Source organism: Diaphorina citri, unplaced genomic scaffold, assembly GCF_000475195.1.
Source record: "Diaphorina citri unplaced genomic scaffold, Diaci psyllid genome assembly version 1.1 scaffold1846, whole genome shotgun sequence".
Lineage (NCBI taxonomy): Eukaryota > Metazoa > Arthropoda > Insecta > Hemiptera > Psyllidae > Diaphorina > Diaphorina citri.
This window is the reverse complement of record NW_007379272.1, coordinates 16,150-34,416: the sequence shown is the minus strand read 5'-3', so window position 1 is coordinate 34,416 and position 18,267 is coordinate 16,150. Positions and strand designations below refer to the sequence as shown.

Genomic DNA, 18,267 nt, shown 5'->3' with positions numbered 1-18,267 from the left:
GTTTATCTTTATATCATAAGAGATCTCGTGGGCGACCAAGAAGAAATGATGTTAACACACGATTAGCATCTGTGTCAGCATCAGGAGTGCCATCGGTGAAGAGGGGTCGAGGGAGACCCAAAAAGATCCATAACTTAGGAGACCGCTCATCACATAGAAGAAAACGCTCTGATTCTGAGGATTCAAATTATGAGCTTGGAATGGAAATTATTTGATCTTTAGCAACATGGTTTTCTATTTTTCCCCAATTAATTCGTTTTATCTCTGGAATATAAAATTTTAATGTTTGAATTGTGCTCGATCTTGCTAATGGACCATTTACCTGTGTTAGGAATGCTATTAAAAAGTGTGGAATGATTGTGCATTAAATAAATAGATGACTCCACTTGGTGTTTAGTACAATTATTTGTTTATGTGCTAGCGTTGACAGTTATTGTGATATTGTTGTTTCGTATCAAATCCTAAGATTTTCCTATTTGGGCGTAGTCGTCATGTCGTCAACCGAATTGTTTCGAAAACAGAGTGGTGCGAATGCAATCCGAGATATGGACCACATTACGTACATATTTATTTTTACTTTTATTAGCATTTATTTTTTAAGTAGGAATAGAAAATGTTTATTAAATTTTCGATTAAAATTTAACTTCCGTTTTTATTGATATTATTATTTTCGCGCTTTACCTAAAATATGTAAGTACACAAGATACCCACTATTTATTGAATTATTATTATCTTTCAGAAACATTGCTTTGTCAACATTGTCATGAACAGGTTTTGTGTTTAGAAGAAAATTTTCTCCAACATTCTGAATGTTGCACATGTGTATCTCGCCCAAATAATACGTACCGCTATGTATGTTGCTTTTGTGATTTTCACACAGAACATGTCACAGACATAAACGCTCATCTAGGGAAGCACTTTGAAAATAAAGCTTTCAAGTGTGACAAATGTAGTTATGGTACAAATATCAAGAAGTGTATGAAGCGCCATGTGGAAAGAATTCATCTAAATATAACGAAAACACGATGTGAGTTGTGTGATCTACGGTTTTTCGACAAGGTTGGATTGAAAATGCATGTCATGAGAAAGCATACTGGAGAAAAACCATTCCATTGTCACTACTGTGACTACATTTGTAGAACCAAGTATGACCTGAGCTCTCACATTGGAAGGAAACACACGGATAAAGAAGTCCTTGAGAAAAGATATGTTTGTCAATTATGCCCTAAGCAATTCTTGACTTCGGGCGAGCTAAAATATCATCAGACAACTGTTCATCGAAAAAGAGTACATGAGTGTTCGGAATGTGGCTTTACATTCTTCTTGGAAAAAACTCTGAGGGCACACATCAGAGAAACGCATAGGAAGGAGACCCCTTTCCCTTGTCCATTTTGTGAGTATAAAGCCAAAAGAAAATTTGAACTCAAAAGTCACATGAAGAGAAAGCACACTTTCGAAGACAGCCTAACAACGGAAGAAACAGAATATTACAAAATTCTGGAGTCTTAGATGTTTCAGTCGTTCAGAAAACAGTAGGCCTTTGATGAGCCCTAGGAAAGACTACCTACTGGTTCGAAATCTAGTGAGAAAATTCCCACACTTATTACATATTGGCAAAGTTCATCAAAATTTGACAAACCGTTTGGGAGTAATGGTGAAACTAACAGACACACATAAAGGAAAGTCGTCGAGTTAAATTTAATGTATAAATGCTTTGTTAAAGGTATATTTAATTTATTGTTTGAAAATAAAGTCAAACATTTTTAATGCGAATCAGAGTGCTTGTGATATGATTTTTCAAAGGTCGGATTTGTAAAAGTTATGAGGCACAAAGAGGTAAAATCCTGCAATCTAGGGTCCGAAAAACTTAATTCAATACTCAAAGAGGCACTCGGTACTTGATAGGAAAGCCAAATTATGCTGAACCTATTCGTCGCTGATTTTACGGTATCCCTCATAGTCATATTTTTCTAATGTCCTGTTACAGTACCTATAATCATTTTCTAATAAATATTATTACACGTTTCAGAATTATTATGTTGTGCACATTGTCAGACATTAATTATGAAGCAGGAGGACGAAATCTTGAATCATTCTCGGGAATGTGCTTTTGTTTCTAGACTTGATGACTCGTACAATTTTATTTGCATTCTGTGTAACTATCATGCTGAAAACTTTGAAAATATATATCTTCATCTTCCTTCCCATTTTGAGCAGAAATTATTCTCGTGTGACTTGTGTGAATATCAAACCAACACCAAGATTTATATCCGGCGTCATATGTTAAAAATCCATTTGAGACAGCGAAACTTAGAGTGCTCTCTTTGTGACTCCACTTTCTCTGATAACATGGATTTGAAAAAACACATTCAACGAAAACATACGAACGATAGACCATTTTCTTGTAATTTTTGTGATTACAAGAGCAAAACAAAGTATGATATAACCAGTCATAGCTTAAGAAAACACTCAAAAGGTGATAAACCTCATAAATGTACCATTTGTGAGTCCACATATTTGACCAAAGTTGAGTTGAAAAATCACATTTTGAAAATACACCAGGGTCAGACGAGATTTCAGTGTTCATTTTGTGATAGAAGATTTTACTTTAAGAACGAGTGTACCAAGCATTATCTGGAACATCATACGAACGAAAAACCTTTCAAATGTACTCTTTGTAGCTACAAAGCCAAAAGAAATTTTGAATTGAAACAACATATCCTTAGGATACATCAGGACAACATTGAGGCAGAATATCATTGTACATATTGTGATTACATTTGTTCCTCTAGAACCATTCTGAAATCCCACATCAATAAGAAACATGCTAACGATGAAGATAAACCTTTTACTTGTGAACATTGCGATAGCAAGTTTTGTAAAAAGTATGATATGAAAATGCACATGTCGAGAGCTCATTATGGATTGAAACCTTTCAAATGTTCATTTTGTGAGTATAAGTGTACAACAAAATTTGGACTGAAAAGTCATGTAACACGCATTCATAGCAACCAAAAGTATTTTTGTGGCTCTTGTAATTTTTCATGCACATCAAATACAGATCTTTTAGAACATGTACAAACTAATCACATAATAGTAGGAGAGTCCAGTAGCAGAGATTTCATTGTTTGACAAAAAAGCAATGGGCCAGACTCGACTTTTAGACTGGAGCATCCATCAAGAATAATAATAAACTGAATATTAAACAAATTAGGTAGGTACATAGGTACTGATTTTCTCTAATCACGATCGAATAAACTAGGGCACTAGGGGCTAAAAAATTCCCGGAGGGACTTGTTTATTTTCTTACTGTATCAAGAATAATAATAAACTGAATATTAAACAAATTAGGTAGGTACCTACATAGGTACTGATTTTCTCTAATCACGATCGAATAAACTAGGGCACTAGGGGCTAAAAAATTTCCGGAGGGACTTGTTTATTTTCTTACTGTAGTAGTATTAATATTACCCCTGAATATTAGCGTCATGTTCTCACTTCTACTTTTCGCCGTGTGCTGCGGTTTGCATTTCAGAAACATTTCATTGCGTTCATTGTAAGACCACTTTACCAAATGACAGTGAAGAGTTGCTGACACATTCGAAAAATTGCCGTCAGGTTTTGCGAACTGATAGCTCGTTCAATATGGTGTGCTTCGCTTGTGATTATCATACATACAGCTCATCACGAATACGGGGCCATATTCGAGCTCATCTAGGCGTAAAACCCTTTGTGTGTATTCATTGCAACTACAAGTGCACGTACAACTCAGATTTGAAGAAGCATATGAAGCGGAAGCATTAAAAGATTCTGCGCAACCAAAGCAAACATGCCAATATTTATTTATTGTGCTTTAAATAAATGTATTTAATACAATATTATGAGATCCTGCTGTATAAAAACATAGATAATAGTTTATATTGCCTGGAAGATAAGGTATACGAATGTCGATCGAATTTAATAATACTGCTTTTTAAAACTTTCAGATGTTTCTGAACCGGAGTTGCCCAAATTGCAGTTGATTATGTGTCCACATTGCAACTCGATGCTCACGATGACAGCCGAATGTCTTCACGAACATAGCCGAGAATGCCCTAACATAACGTGGCATGATCCAGGCAAGCATCTAGTCTGTTGCGTATGTCAGTATAGTACGAATGACAACTACAAGTTGAAGCGTCATCTGATGAAACACACTGGCGAGAAACCGTTCGCGTGTGAATTTTGCTGCCAGAGGTTCACGCAAAAGATACATTTAAAAACTCACATCAGTTTGAAACATGAAAGTGTCACCGTCGAATCCAGCTTGTCGCAAGAAATTTCAAGTCGATTAATTTAAGTTTTACAAGTCAATTTCTAATTTTCTACAACTTGAAGGGATTTTTTCAAGAGGTTTGATAGAGTTAACTAACTGCTAAGGTCTTTTCGTCCCGAAAACTTAAAAGAGAAAGAAAAAAGGATTAGTCAATACGTACATGTGACATTAATAGACAATTAATTCCTCATAGTAAAACAAAAATATCGGATTGGATTGATCCCCACTAATGTATTTTATGTAAAGAAATAAAAATAAACTATAATAATATTATAATGAAAATTACAGAGATAGAGAAGTAAGTGTGGTGAAGTTAACTTCATCTTCAGTTCAACCCATCAATAATAATCGACAAATGAAAATTGAGTTCAACTAGTCCTAAGTTTAGGGAAATTTATCTAGTCATTTTATACCTTATACCTATTATTTATTAGTGATTCAGTGGATTGTAGAACTCACTCATAACCGGGACCACTTTGACTTAAGTTGCGGTCATTTTAGTGACGTTTGCATTATACAGAATGATCCATAAGTATGTTAAACAAGTGCCAAAAGTCTTCTTTAAGTTGCGGTCATTTTAGTGACGTTTGCATTATACAGAATGATCCATAAGTATGTTAAACAAGTGCCAAAAGTCTTCTTTTCTTTTCCATTTTACCAAGATTCATGTTTAATACATGCAAGTTAACCAACTTATGTATATTTCTTATATCTGTACACAAAAAGCCCAAAGTGGCTGAGGTGTAAGGCAACCCTAACCTTGAGGGAAAATGCTGTTCCATTACGAATATTTCTTATATTTCTATTTTTTATTTCGAAAATTATGATCGACATTGTGAATATTTTTCAGATCAACTGTGTATTCACTGTCGATGTTTTTGTCCAAGCGATATCAACGAGCTGATTGGACATTGTAAATCTTGCGTCGCAATGCCCCGACCTGATGCTTTCCGCTACAAGTTCGTCTGCTACGCGTGTGACAACTACAACACCTACATGTCGAGTAATATCAAGAAACATTTGTACATTCATCTCAATGACAAACCGTATGAGTGTACGTATTGTGGCTACAAGTGTCGCGATTCCCAGACGTTGAAAGTGCATTTGAAACGGATCCACTCGTTAGGGTGATTTGGTTTATTTCCCAATGAGTAGCTAGTAATTACCAAACGTGTTTATTATGATTTGCATCAAAAATGATTGTAACTTGCCTACTCTTAGGAAATGTGTTTATGAACAAATTTAATGGGAAATAAAAAAATAACTATGAAAATAATTAAATCATTATTTATTTATTATTATTTTGAGAAGGTTAGTTACTTAAACTCTTTTCTGTAGTTCGCTCTATTGTGCATTATGCATATCCATTATTAATAGAATAGGTATTCGAATTTACTTCTTTGAGTATTTCTCTTCTTCGAGATCAACTGTTTAATATTAACCTCATATCCTTTGCTTTTCAGAATCAAAAAAATATCCTTCTTCCAGTATGTTCGAGTTTTGTGATGTGCAAGAATGGAAATGGAAGACTGCGAATAATGCTTGGAATGAGGAAATATGCAATCAAGATGAAGATGTCGATTTCGAATCGAATAATGTGCAAAATCCAAACCATGTGATTTCATCATCTTGCAGTAAAGCTGATGACACTGACGATGATATTTCTCTTGTCAAATTTATCTCCCTCAATCATGACAAAACACTCAGGAGTGTAAGTAACGAGAAGATCTTTTTTGAAGAACATATACAAATAACCAATTTAACTGGAAATGCCACGTGGGAGAGAGAGCCAGTATTATTTTCGGGATCAACCTCGCCAGACCCTTTTGACAATGCTACGAGTAGCACGGATGATCGAAATGAAAGCTCTGATACATCAGTTAGAAAAAGAGGCAGGCCTAGGAAACAATCTTTTAACTTGATTCAATCTAAATTCAATAACAAAATTGTAAATTTGTCTGGACATTGCTTAGAATCGTGAAATTTTTAGTAATTCTTACTCCTTATGCATCCACGATTCCAAAAATCACATTAGAAAAATTTCTGTATGTGTGTATGTCTGTCTGTCACGCTAAATAGACCTTTGGTTCTCCTCTTTTCACGAGAAAACGGTTCGACCGATTTTGATGAAATTTTTTGTGGTTGTTAAGAACAGTACTCGGGGTGACATAGGCTACTTAAAACTGTCACATTTGATCCTGATTCAAAATGGCGGCGGTTCAAAGTTATGCCTATTATGCTGCTCTGTGGGATATGTCAGGGAGCGCGTAGCGCGACCGTGTGTGTGTGTTGTGGTGGGTGTGATGGGTGTGTGTGTTTGTGTGGTGTGTGCGTGGTGGATGGTGTGTGTGGTGGATGTGTGTGTGTGGTGGTCCCGTACAAAGGACGAGTCAACCACTAGTAACCATTATTTATTATGTATATTCATTCAATACACTGTGTCAAAGAAACAAAATGAACCCGACTACAGTTTTTCTTCACTAAAATGCTCCTTAGTTGATGAAATCTTGATGATGATTATTATTATTATTATCATCGTCATCGTCAAAAAATAACTCACCTGTAACTTAATGTACTATTTTCAGAATATTTTAGTTTTTTCCACAACGAACACAAGGACACCTTTCAGTACAACCATATCAACTATAGCGAACTAAATCAACCGTTAACCAACAGGGAATGTGGCAAATATTCTTGCGAATACAAAAACGAATCATTGACAAAATTCCCAATTGAACAATATGATGGTGATTTCTTTTGGAAATGTTCTAAAAATTATTGGACCAAACAGGTCAAAGATGAACATGTTTCTTGTGATGAAACGTTTAAAGAGATAGGAAGAAAAGTTTTACATGATGTAACAAATTGTGAAGAATACACTACGATCAATCCAAAATATGACCTAGTTGATTTTAATCCAGTTGTATCTCTAGAACGACTTTTACTACCAGACACATCTTTGAATGAAAATACCACTGAAATTGGTTTTTATAAAAAAGACCATTTTAATGGGTGTAGGTTGAACACTACTACACAATGTAGGTTTTGTTATTTCATGGGTAGAAAATTAGTTGAACATACCAGAACTAAACACCCCGACATGATAAATGTGACATTCTGTGAAATTTGTGATTTGGTTTTTTCTTCCGAACACCATCTTAGAAAGCATAACAGATTACCAAAACATATAAAGGAAGTAGAAACAATTTTACGTGAGAATAGATTAGATTACTTGATGGATGATAGTCAAAGTCATTTTGATGGATTTCCTTCTGATACTGAATGTGACGAAATCAGCCTGAAATTTCCCGAAAGTATCAGTTGATGTAAATTTTTTATTAGTTAGTTTGTAATGGCATCTCAGTTAAGCTCGGTACATTCGTGTAGGCATAGTTTAGAATTCGCATCATTACTTCAAACAATCTGAAATATTTGAATCCCACTTTATTATTATGGTTATGACAAACTTATACCTACTATTGTTATAATTTGATGTAAACGAAAAACGGGTACACGTTGAAATGATTAGAACTTATATTAGGTAAAAATCGGACAGTCACTCATCCAGATATCAACCAAAGTCAATGTTGCTTCAAATTTCGGACTTAGAAAAATTTTCAAAAAAAAAGTTCAATTTTTGGACACTTTTTAATGATCCCTCATTACACGGGAAGTATTTTAAGATAGGAAATTTGTGGTTGAAAATTGGCCGCCGTAGGCGGTCGATTTTGGACTTAGAAATTTTTTAAAAAAAAGTTCAATTTTTGGACACTTTTTAATGATCCCTCATATGGGGAGTATTTTAAGATAGGAAATTTTCGACCAAAAATCGGCCGCCGTAGGCGGCTCAGGCTCGGGACTTAGAAATTTTTTTATTATTATTATTATTTTTTTTTCAAATACCTACCTACGTATTCCGCAAATGTAATAGAAAGTCGTGTGATGTTCACACCAGATTTTTGGTTACGGCTTAGGTATAGGCTGTGTTATCAATAACAGACAAACCCCTATCCCAGATAAATTTGAATGATCTCTCTCTCTCTCTCTCTCTCTCTCTCTTTTCTTACTTAGTCTCTTACTCACTCACTTCATATAGAACTATTTTACATTATTTTGCGCCCCTTTATACTTCAAATAAAGCATTCTATTCCGATGATTAATCCGATTGGATAGTTTATGATTGTAATTTTTTTCTTTCTTAAATAGTACTCGCAAGCCATCGTCTCTAGGTCAAATACCCCAGTTTAAAAGCCTGATATGATGACCATTTAGAAGTTACCTCCCACATCAAAATAAAAGATAATAATAAATAAAAAATACTGGAAAAAAGTACGTTACTAACTCTGATTGTAAATTTCTTTCCTCAGATCCACTCGTTTGTAAAAAATGCGATGTATCACTGCCAAATAACTCTGAACGCATTTTAGACCACTGTAGAACATGTGAACTTGCCGACAGACCAAACATTTCATTCCGACACATCTGCTTTGCGTGTGAATACCACACGTACAATAGGAAAGATATGAGGAATCACATACGAACTCATACAGGAGAGAAACCATATAAATGTACATTCTGTCCATTCACTGCGGCTCACTCTTCTACAATGAGCTATCACTTGAGAATTCATCAGGATTTGAAAGTTAAATGTCCACACTGTGCTTATAAGTGTGTCAAACAGAAAGATCTGAATACGCACATAGAAAGAAGGCACATGCCTGGGGACGTTCTGGGTCACATTCAGCAAATGCTTGAGATTGGTCATAATATGTCTTAAATCAACTTACTTGGACATTAAAGATGTCAGTCGGGAAAAAATGTACCCTTGCCAAATTATACTCTACCTTGTTGGTTGTAGTTTTTAAACCAAAATATCCATACTATAGGAAAAAATGTACCCTTGCCAAATTATACTCTACCTTGTTGGTTGTAGTTTTTAAACCAAAATATCCATACTATATTTTCTATTAAGAAACACGTGAAAGATCCAGATTTGCTTCCAGCACATATTTCTAATGTTAAAATTTGTGCATATTGTAATACATCTTACCCTAGCAATCGAGCTTTAATGGAACATTGGGAACAATGCCTCCTTGTACCTTTAAGTACAAAGAAAACTTGTCTATATTGTAACAAGTATGTTCCTTCAGATATTGACGTATTTATAGGACATTGTCAAACGTGTCCTAATATGAGTTTCCTAAATTCAGTGATTCCTCAGAGCTGCAAGCATTGTAAAAATTTCACAAGTTCAGATGTGAATCTATTAATGGAGCACAGCGAAAATTGTCCCTGTATGGTGCGACCAGATCCTGTTAAATACAAATTTATTTGTGTTGCTTGTGATTATTTCACTATCATATCACAAAATATGAGAAATCATACTCTAATACATCTTGGAGACAAACAGTTTAAATGCTGTCTCTGTTCATATGGTGCCTACCAAAAAGAAAAATTGCAATTTCATGTAAAGAACAAACATTCAACCAAGGTTAAAGATTAAAGTTTTCAAATTTCCCTTCCAAATAAGGGTATATTCTTTCCTCTTCTTTTTGAAGCAACCTCAATGGCCGAGTAGATAACACACCAAGCTTGCACGACGAAGGTTCCGGGTTCGACTCCCGGTGGATTCGAAGTTTTCTTCTTCTTCTTCTTCTTCTTCTTCTTCTTCTTTTTGGCACCGTGCTTTGGAGTGCGGGTTGTACGCAGTGGTTGTTTAACCCTCTATGTAAGTTCTACAATTCACTAAACCACTAGTAATAAAGTCGATATTCTTTTGTGAATTTCTAAACCAGTTTTGAATCAGCTGATTTTGAAAATTGAACATGTTACAGATCCAAGTTGTATTTACTGTCATAGCTTTTCATCGAGTGACATCAGTGACATATTTAATCATTGCAAAACTTGTACGAGTATGCCTCGCCCACATCTGTTTCACTATAAGTTTGTATGTTTCGCTTGTGACTATTACACTTACGCCAGTGGAAATATACGCAGACACATTCGAAGTCATTTGGGAGAGAAACCATTTCAATGTAGTCGGTGCTCGTTTTCAAGTGGCCGAACTGATTCACTAAAAGTTCACCTGAAGACAATTCATGACATCACTACCCTCTAAGTGGTTCTGAATAATACCCTCTTCGAGTTACTCGTAGTTTCTGAAGCAAAAATCATTTATAATTTTAAAACATTTAAAACAACATCTGAAGCAAATTATATCAATGAAAAAATAAAGTAGACTGAAACAACCCTAATAAGCCTATATAAAACTTTTCAGACTAACAGGCCTTCTAGAGGCTGAAAAGTATTGATAAAATCCACCCTAGCATTATTGATTATTTAAAAGCTATTTACGCCGATTGAAACAAGTCATGGTTATTAATTTCGTTGTTTTCACCCCGTCCTTCCTTTATCATTACGATAGTAATAAACAAGCTGGGTCCGTCCCTCCGGGAATTTTTTAGCCCGTAGTTTATTCAATCGTGGTTAAATACCTATGTACCTACCTAATTTGTTTAATATTTAGTTTATTATTATTATTGATTTGATTTTTTTATTTTTCTTTCATGTAATGATTTAAAATCAAGACTAGAGCCCGTTCTTCCTTTTATTGTATCCTAATATGTAACTATCAATGTAATGTTTAAGTCACCAATCCATTTATTGGCCTTGCTCGGCGTAGCTTAACATAGAGGACGCTGAAACCGGTCTTAACTTAACGACTGAAGTGTTATCCAAAACTTTCTCGCTTTGAGTTCATAGGTCGTCGCGACGAATTTCGAGAAGCTCATTTGTGTGAGAAAATGTGAAAAAAATCCCCCAAAAACCAGTTTTTTTGGATTTTTGGCTTTATGGTTTTCTGAACGCTCATTTGTGTGAGAAAATGTGAAAAAAATCCCCCAAAAACCAGTTTTTTTGGTTTTTTGGCTTTATGGTTTTCTGGTCCTCATTTGTATGAGAAAATGTGAAAAAAATCCCCCAAAAACCAGTTTTTTTGGTTTTTTGGCTTTATGGTTTTCTGGATATTGTGTGAGAAAATGTGAAAAAAATCCCGCAAAAACCAGTTTTTTTGGTTTTTTGGCTTTATGGTTTTCTGGACAAAAATTGCACCACCATTTTCGTGATCCAGGTAAAAAGACCTTTAATTTGATATATGTCGACCAGGTTTGGATAAGTCCTTACTCCTTCTATGGGGACAGACTGACAGACAGACAGACAGACACCGAAGCGAATACAATAGTCCGTCCCTTATACCTAACCTTTTTTAGTCCGTCCTTCCTTTATTAAATTACAAGAGTAATAATAAAAGGTATAATGGACGGACTAATGTATTCGCTTCGGTGTCGTCTGTCTGTCTGTCTGTCTGTCTGTCCCCATAGAAGGACTTATCCAAACCTGGTCGACCTATAACAAATTAAAGGTCTTTTTACCAGGAACACGAAAATGCTGGTGCAAATTTTGTCCAGAAAATCATAAAGCCAAAAATCCAAAAAAAAAAAACTGGTTTTTGGGGGATTTTTTTTTTTCAATAATAGTAGGAGAGTCCAGTAGCAGAGATTTCATTGTTTGACAAAAAAGCAATGGGCCAGACTCGACTTTTAGACTGGAGCATCCTTGAATAGTATTTTTGTATTTTTACTAGCCATATCTATCTATTCATTACGAGCTATATCCTTGTCCCTTAAAACTAATCAGATAGAAGTTAGCATTCAAAGTAATTCTTTTCAGATACTTTATTATTTGATTCTAATTTACCAAATCTAATTCACCAATCTAGGTATATAAATAAAATTGTAGGAATGGTGAAACTTTTAGAACTGTCCGACTTACAGTTGAGAAGTTTAGTGTAATAGAAAGTCGTGTGATGTTCACACCAGATTTTTTAATGTCTGATTGGCAAGGGGTATAGATACTGGAAGTTGTCCCAATAATGATTTTTTCAATACACCTTTTTGTACTCATTTCTTTTTACGTTTTCATGTTTTGCTGGACCACTTTATACATAGACATGTACATATTCTTTTATTATAGTGTAAGCTGGTGTAGGTCTTTTTTATATTTAACTTAGGAGTCTAAGCCCTTCTACACACGGAGCTACTGAAAAGAAACTGATAAGTAACTCGAATTAGTAACAATCGATATCCATATTGACACCATATGTGTGGAGTTGAGTTACCCATCAGGTCACTAGTTAAAAACTCAAGTTATTAACTGGTCGAGTTTATTGTCAGTAGCTCCGTGTGTAGACGCGCAAAAGTTACTTGTATACCGGGTGGCGAAAAAGAAAAGAACAAGAACCAACTAAATGGGATTTTGACTAGGGACATGGACAACAACATCAATTAATTAACTTTCTACTGGCTTGTACTTCTCCTGAGTATTCATCTGTCCATAAAGTCCATAAGCAAATAAGCATTCCATTTCATTAGGTATATCTTTAGATTGAAGTTTTTCCTTTTCCTTTCGGTGACTTGGTTGCGGCATCACGCATCACTCATTGGTCTAACATTCCATTATCAAAGTCAAGTCCGTTGTTGGATAAATAGTAATGATTTTTTTCCCCTCTACTACCCGGTATTATTCGTACTACATATTTAGATTTATTTATTTATTTAAGATGAGTGTTCCACCGCCGTTTTTATTTCGTAGCAATGGAACAACTGCTACATTAGACGCTTGTGACCTGTGTCGTAGCATGCCCATCTCGTAGTATGCCTCTCATCAGAAGGGCGAGAAGAGACACAATACTTCCCACTTAGGTGCTGGGTCAACACGAGAACACCAGAAAGTAATATTTTTCGATTAATTATTAGAATATTGAGATTTACAATGTTTTATGTACTGTCGTATTTGTAATGAATTATTTTTAATTTTATTTTTTGGTAATATATTTTTGTACTAAAAACATATTTTTCTACAATAAAATGAAAATTATTTTTTTCGAAATATTTTACATTTTTTAAAAATCTTTTATTGGCCTATTATTCTATTAACTTACTTATCACTATTATTAGTCATCATTAGAGGGCTAGTTTTAGTCCTTTTTCAAAAGATCTCAGCATGAGTCGAGTCGTTTTGAAATTATCTCCCCGATAAATAACAAATTTTACTTTGTTCATTCTATAGATCTTGAATGTCGAGGATGTGAGGATAAGGAACCGATACTTGGGTTTGACAATAGCAGCATGCGCAACATTGTGAAACACTGTAAATCTTGTCCTAAATTGCCCAGATTTGATCCTTCCCGTCCATATTCTTGTTTGCGTTGTTCTTACTCATGTACCCGTGCTTACAACATGATTCAACATTTGAGAAGACACATTGGCAAAACATTTTACTGTGCTACATGTTCCAAGAAATTCACTACCATGTTTTCACTAAAGATGCATCTCAAAAGTCACACTGGTAATAATTATGAGTGTCCTCTGTGTAAACAAAAAGAAAATTCAAAACCAGAACTTTACGAGCATTACGTCAAACGTCATGGGGTTGACAAGTCATGTAAGAAATGTCCTTATTGTTCTAAACTCTTCAAGCGAATTGATTCATTTCAAAGACATCTTGTCAAGGATCATGGACATCCTGCTTCAAGAAAATCCAAGACCATAAAAATTGTCTTTCCAAATAAAAAAAAAAAAATAAGTCAAACCCTGGAAATCTGAACAATCCTGAAAGGACGAATAATCTGCTTTTATAAATAGAAGATATAAACGATTCCGATTAGGTACTGTTCTATGATAAGTTCAATTTACCAACCAGGTTGAATTGAAATGTTGCATTAATTTTTGTTTTTGTTTTTTTTTTTTTTTTTTTTTTTTTTCAAAGTACAAAAATATTTTCTTTTTTTTTCCAAATCTGTATCCAATGTAATATCCATGTTATATTGAAAGTAATACATAAAGGTGTGAGTATTGTAATTTCAAAATTTGTTTTTATTATTATTATTATTATTTTTCTTGGTTCTGTAGACTTTATTGATAAGCGTGCTATGTATAAAATAATAAATTAATAGGTAGATATAAGAGGAAACTTGTACAAAGACTAACATTATTTTACGTGTTACAGATCAACTATGTATTTACTGTCAAGTATTTAAATCATCCGACATTGTTGAAATCATTAAGCATTGTAAAACTTGTACTTTTATGCCACGTCCTGACCCATTCCGTTATAAATTCGTGTGCTTTGCTTGTGACTATCACAGTTATAGTTCAAGCCCACTGAAGCCACATCTAGCTATACACATGGGAGAGAAACCGTTTAAATGTGGCCTGTGTACTTATAAAAGTACAACCAACAAAAATTTACTAAATCACATAAAAGCGAAACATTGAGTATTTTTCATGGCACGCAATTTATCAGGATTTACATATACAGCCTTTTTTTTCAATAATACATTTTTACTTTTTTCTGTACGTTGCTGAAAATCGTGAAAAAAAAAAAAAGTTATTATTACTCCCTAGACATCAGCGAATCCAAATATAGTATTTGAATGAAAATTTTCTTTCTGCATGTAGAATAAGTCCAAATGAATTTCATTTCAAGCTTGTCTGATATTATATCGGGATCTAGAAGTTGTAGAAGAAGAAGGGCGAAGTCTCAAATCGTAACAATTTTCCCTTCTTTAAAAGGCTCCGTCCTCGGAGGCAAGAATCATTATGACACAAATAAATGAACAAAAAAGAGAAATTTTTAAATAAGTAAAAATTAATCAAATACGAAGAAGTCTCAAATCGTAACAATTTTCCCAAATAAAAATTAAACAATTAAATTAAACAATTTTCCCAAATTAAATTAAAGAACTAACCATACGACAAATTAAATATCTATACTACATAGAACATTTTATAAGACATATGTAACGATAAACCTATTCTATCCTAAAAATGATAAGAATCAATAATAACATTTCGCTGATCACTGTCGGATATTTTCCTTTGAGGCCCGACCTTTCTTCATCGACCTGTAGCACTTGAAGACCAGTGCTAACGACACCACAATATTTCGAGAACAATATTTAATTTAAAGGACTTGGTCTTATTTCCAAGTCTACAACAACTTGATTATTGGGATCACTGTGTTCTTCCTATTATTGAGTTTAAATTTTCTTCCAGTTTCAGATACTGTCGCTTTAAGGACTCCGACGCATACAGTTCAAATCTTAGGTGCCAAGACAAAAAGGTCTTCCGAATATGAAGTTGTCTATTTGAAAGCCTCAAATACTTCCACATCCTCAGACATCTCTGATCCGGAATTATTTCAAATTTGTACTCATTGTCGCCAACAATTAGCAAGAGAAGTTGACATATTATTTGAACATACAAAAGTATGCAAAGCTGCGGTGCGTCCAAATGAATTTCGTTTCAAGCATGTCTGTTATAGATGTGTTTATTTTACACATAAACCTCATTGCATGAAAATGCACATTCAAGAGCATTTGGGCGTGAGACCTCATAAGTGTGATTTTTGTTCCTATAGCAGTGCACGAAAGAGTAATCTAAAACTGCACCTTAAGAAACACGTGAAAGATCCAGATTTGCTTCCAGCACATATTTCTAATGTTAAAATTTGTGCATATTGTAATACATCTTACCCTAGCAATCGAGCTTTAATGGAACATTGGGAACAATGCCTCCTTGTACCTTTAAGTACAAAGAAAACTTGTCTATATTGTAACAAGTATGTTCCTTCAGATATTGACGTATTTATAGGACATTGTCAAACGTGTCCTAATATGAGTTTCCTAAATTCAGTGATTCCTCAGAGCTGCAAGCATTGTAAAAATTTCACAAGTTCAGATGTGAATCTATTAATGGAGCACAGCGAAAATTGTCCCTGTATGGTGCGACCAGATCCTGTTAAATACAAATTTATTTGTGTTGCTTGTGATTATTTCACTATCATATCACAAAATATGAGAAATCATACTCTAATACATCTTGGAGACAAACAGTTTAAATGCTGTCTCTGTTCATATGGTGCCTACCAAAAAGAAAAATTGCAATTTCATGTAAAGAACAAACATTCAACTAAGGTTAAAGATTAAAGTTTTCAAATTTCCCTTCCAAATAAGGGTATATTCTTTCTTCTTCTTTTTCTTCTTCTTCTTCCCTTTTATTCGTGAACCGTTACCAAATAAGCAAGTGAATAGTTAATCCCATGTGATTTTTCACGCGGAATCGAATGCTGCTACTTTTAGCACTCTCTGACTTACAGTTGAAAAGTTGCGGGTTCGATACTCCCCTGTGTCAACAAATTTCCCTTTTATTTGTGAATCGTTACCAAATTAGCAAGTGAATAGTTGATCCCATGTGATCTTCTTTTTCTTCTTCTTCTTCTTAGTATCAATCAATTTAAAATCATTAATTGTTTTCAGAAAACTCCATAATATGTTGCCATTGTCAACTCATGCTTCCTCTTGATGTTGACTTGTTGTTTGATCATTGTAAATCGTGTGCAGGTGCTCTGCGTTCCGATCCATTTCGGTACAAATACGTGTGCTGCAAATGTAGGATTTTCAATACCTACAACGGTGGAAACATGAAGCAACATATCTTACACCACTTGGGAGAAAAACCATATAAATGTGATCTGTGTTCCTATAGGAGCTCGAGAAAAGGCAATGTTAAAGTCCACTACAACAGATTACATAAAAATCAGATTCAGACAATGTTTTAAATTTCAATGTGTGTTCCACCGATCTTTTTTTTCCCCATAACAGATCTCTCATTCTTGCCTTAGAGTGATTTGAAGACGATAGAAACGGACAAGGATAGAGATATTAAGATGTGAAAGAAAAGGATATTTTTTTGTGTTTCTGCTATCGGTGGAAGATCAAGGAAAAAGGAATCATTGAAATGGCCATAACTACATCTTTGAAATATCAAATTCCTTTGATACACAAGTTAGAAATTATTGCGTAGGCTTTTAGACTTTAAAGTCATTAAAACTTTAAAAAACGCCCTGTATGTGTTTACAGCATGGCTTGAATTTTAAAAATTCGATGTGTTAAAACTATACCCTTACACCCAAAACCTCAAAAAGTTACAAGGGGTTCGCTAGAATTTTTGAGCCATGCTGTATATAATTTTTTTGTGTAAAACCTGAAGAGCTTTTAGTTTCAACATTGGGAGCAGGAAGGTAAGTTTATTACATATTACCTTCTATTCGGCTTATGGCCGGGACTACATACTGAGTGTTAACTTCCTTTACTACTTGGATTAACCAATCTACCTAATTGGTTGATTTCAAACTTTGTAGCCAATCAGATTCTTTGATACCATAGGTAAACTCAGATTGCGCCCCGACCATTAAACCTCAAATGACACTTTCATTTGGGTTTTGACGAGTTGTAGGTATAACTTTCGTAAAACATTATGTAATTAATTAATTACTGTACAGTTTTCTTTCATACTACTACCTAATAATAAACTTATAACATTTTTTTCTGGGTATGGATAATTTCAACACTGTAAAAAAAATATACATAAAAAATATGTAAATTTAATTGAGTAATATTTTTCGGGCCAGTTGCATTAGTGTCCTTGTCCCCATCAAAAGTATTGTTTCCAAACTGTAATTCAACTGACCCATTCTTGTATAAATTTTGTAACTTGATACTAAGTACATATTTGCACTGAAATAATATTTTAATGTACTAACATATTTACTAAGGCTGGTTATACCTAAAATATCAAGCTGTATATTCTCAATATTAAAGGATGATTTTCCAAGAGATTTTACAGATAAACATAGGGCAACCAAGGTGAGAATGGCTGAAAATTCGTATTTACTAAAAAAAAAGAAAAAAAAACTTATTGAGAAATGAAAAACGTCCTATTTACGGAGGGTAAACAATTTGTCAATTTTATTGAAGTAGGTACCTCTGAATTCAGCAAATTAAAAAAAAAAAAAAAAAAACAAAAGTTTTACAAGATATCGATTGAAATTGA

General features: G+C 34.1%; 4 protein-coding genes across 4 annotated transcripts; all 4 read left to right on the top strand.

Moving 5' to 3' along the window:
- Positions 1-737: 737 nt before the first annotated feature.
- Positions 738-1,773, top strand: LOC103517437 (PR domain zinc finger protein 5; the record flags this gene model as incomplete). The annotated part of the gene is given in 1 exon segment (XM_008482471.3): positions 738-1,773. A coding segment is annotated over 1 exon segment (772 nt), but the record flags the coding sequence as incomplete, so codon positions are not given.
- Positions 1,774-1,871: 98 nt separating this feature from the next.
- Positions 1,872-4,869, top strand: LOC103517440 (zinc finger protein Xfin-like). The gene is made up of 3 exons (XM_017447452.2): positions 1,872-3,126; positions 3,536-3,556; positions 3,965-4,869. Exons 1-3 carry the CDS (start codon positions 2,065-2,067, stop codon positions 4,337-4,339), a joined length of 1,458 nt encoding a protein of 485 aa, XP_017302941.2. The 5' UTR covers positions 1,872-2,064; the 3' UTR covers positions 4,340-4,869.
- Positions 4,870-4,882: 13 nt separating this feature from the next.
- Positions 4,883-5,588, top strand: LOC113470815 (zinc finger X-chromosomal protein-like). Its single transcript, XM_026829538.1, has one exon. The coding sequence runs from the start codon at positions 5,246-5,248 to the stop codon at positions 5,444-5,446; it is 201 nt and encodes a 66-aa protein (XP_026685339.1). The 5' UTR covers positions 4,883-5,245; the 3' UTR covers positions 5,447-5,588.
- A 4,298-nt stretch (positions 5,589-9,886) lies between these two features.
- Positions 9,887-18,087, top strand: LOC108253456 (zinc finger protein 569-like). Its single transcript, XM_026829540.1, has 4 exons — positions 9,887-10,431; positions 13,442-13,816; positions 15,436-15,656; positions 16,685-18,087. The coding sequence occupies exons 1-4, from the start codon at positions 10,230-10,232 to the stop codon at positions 16,991-16,993; spliced, it is 1,107 nt and encodes a 368-aa protein (XP_026685341.1). The 5' UTR covers positions 9,887-10,229; the 3' UTR covers positions 16,994-18,087.
- Positions 18,088-18,267: the final 180 nt, after the last annotated feature.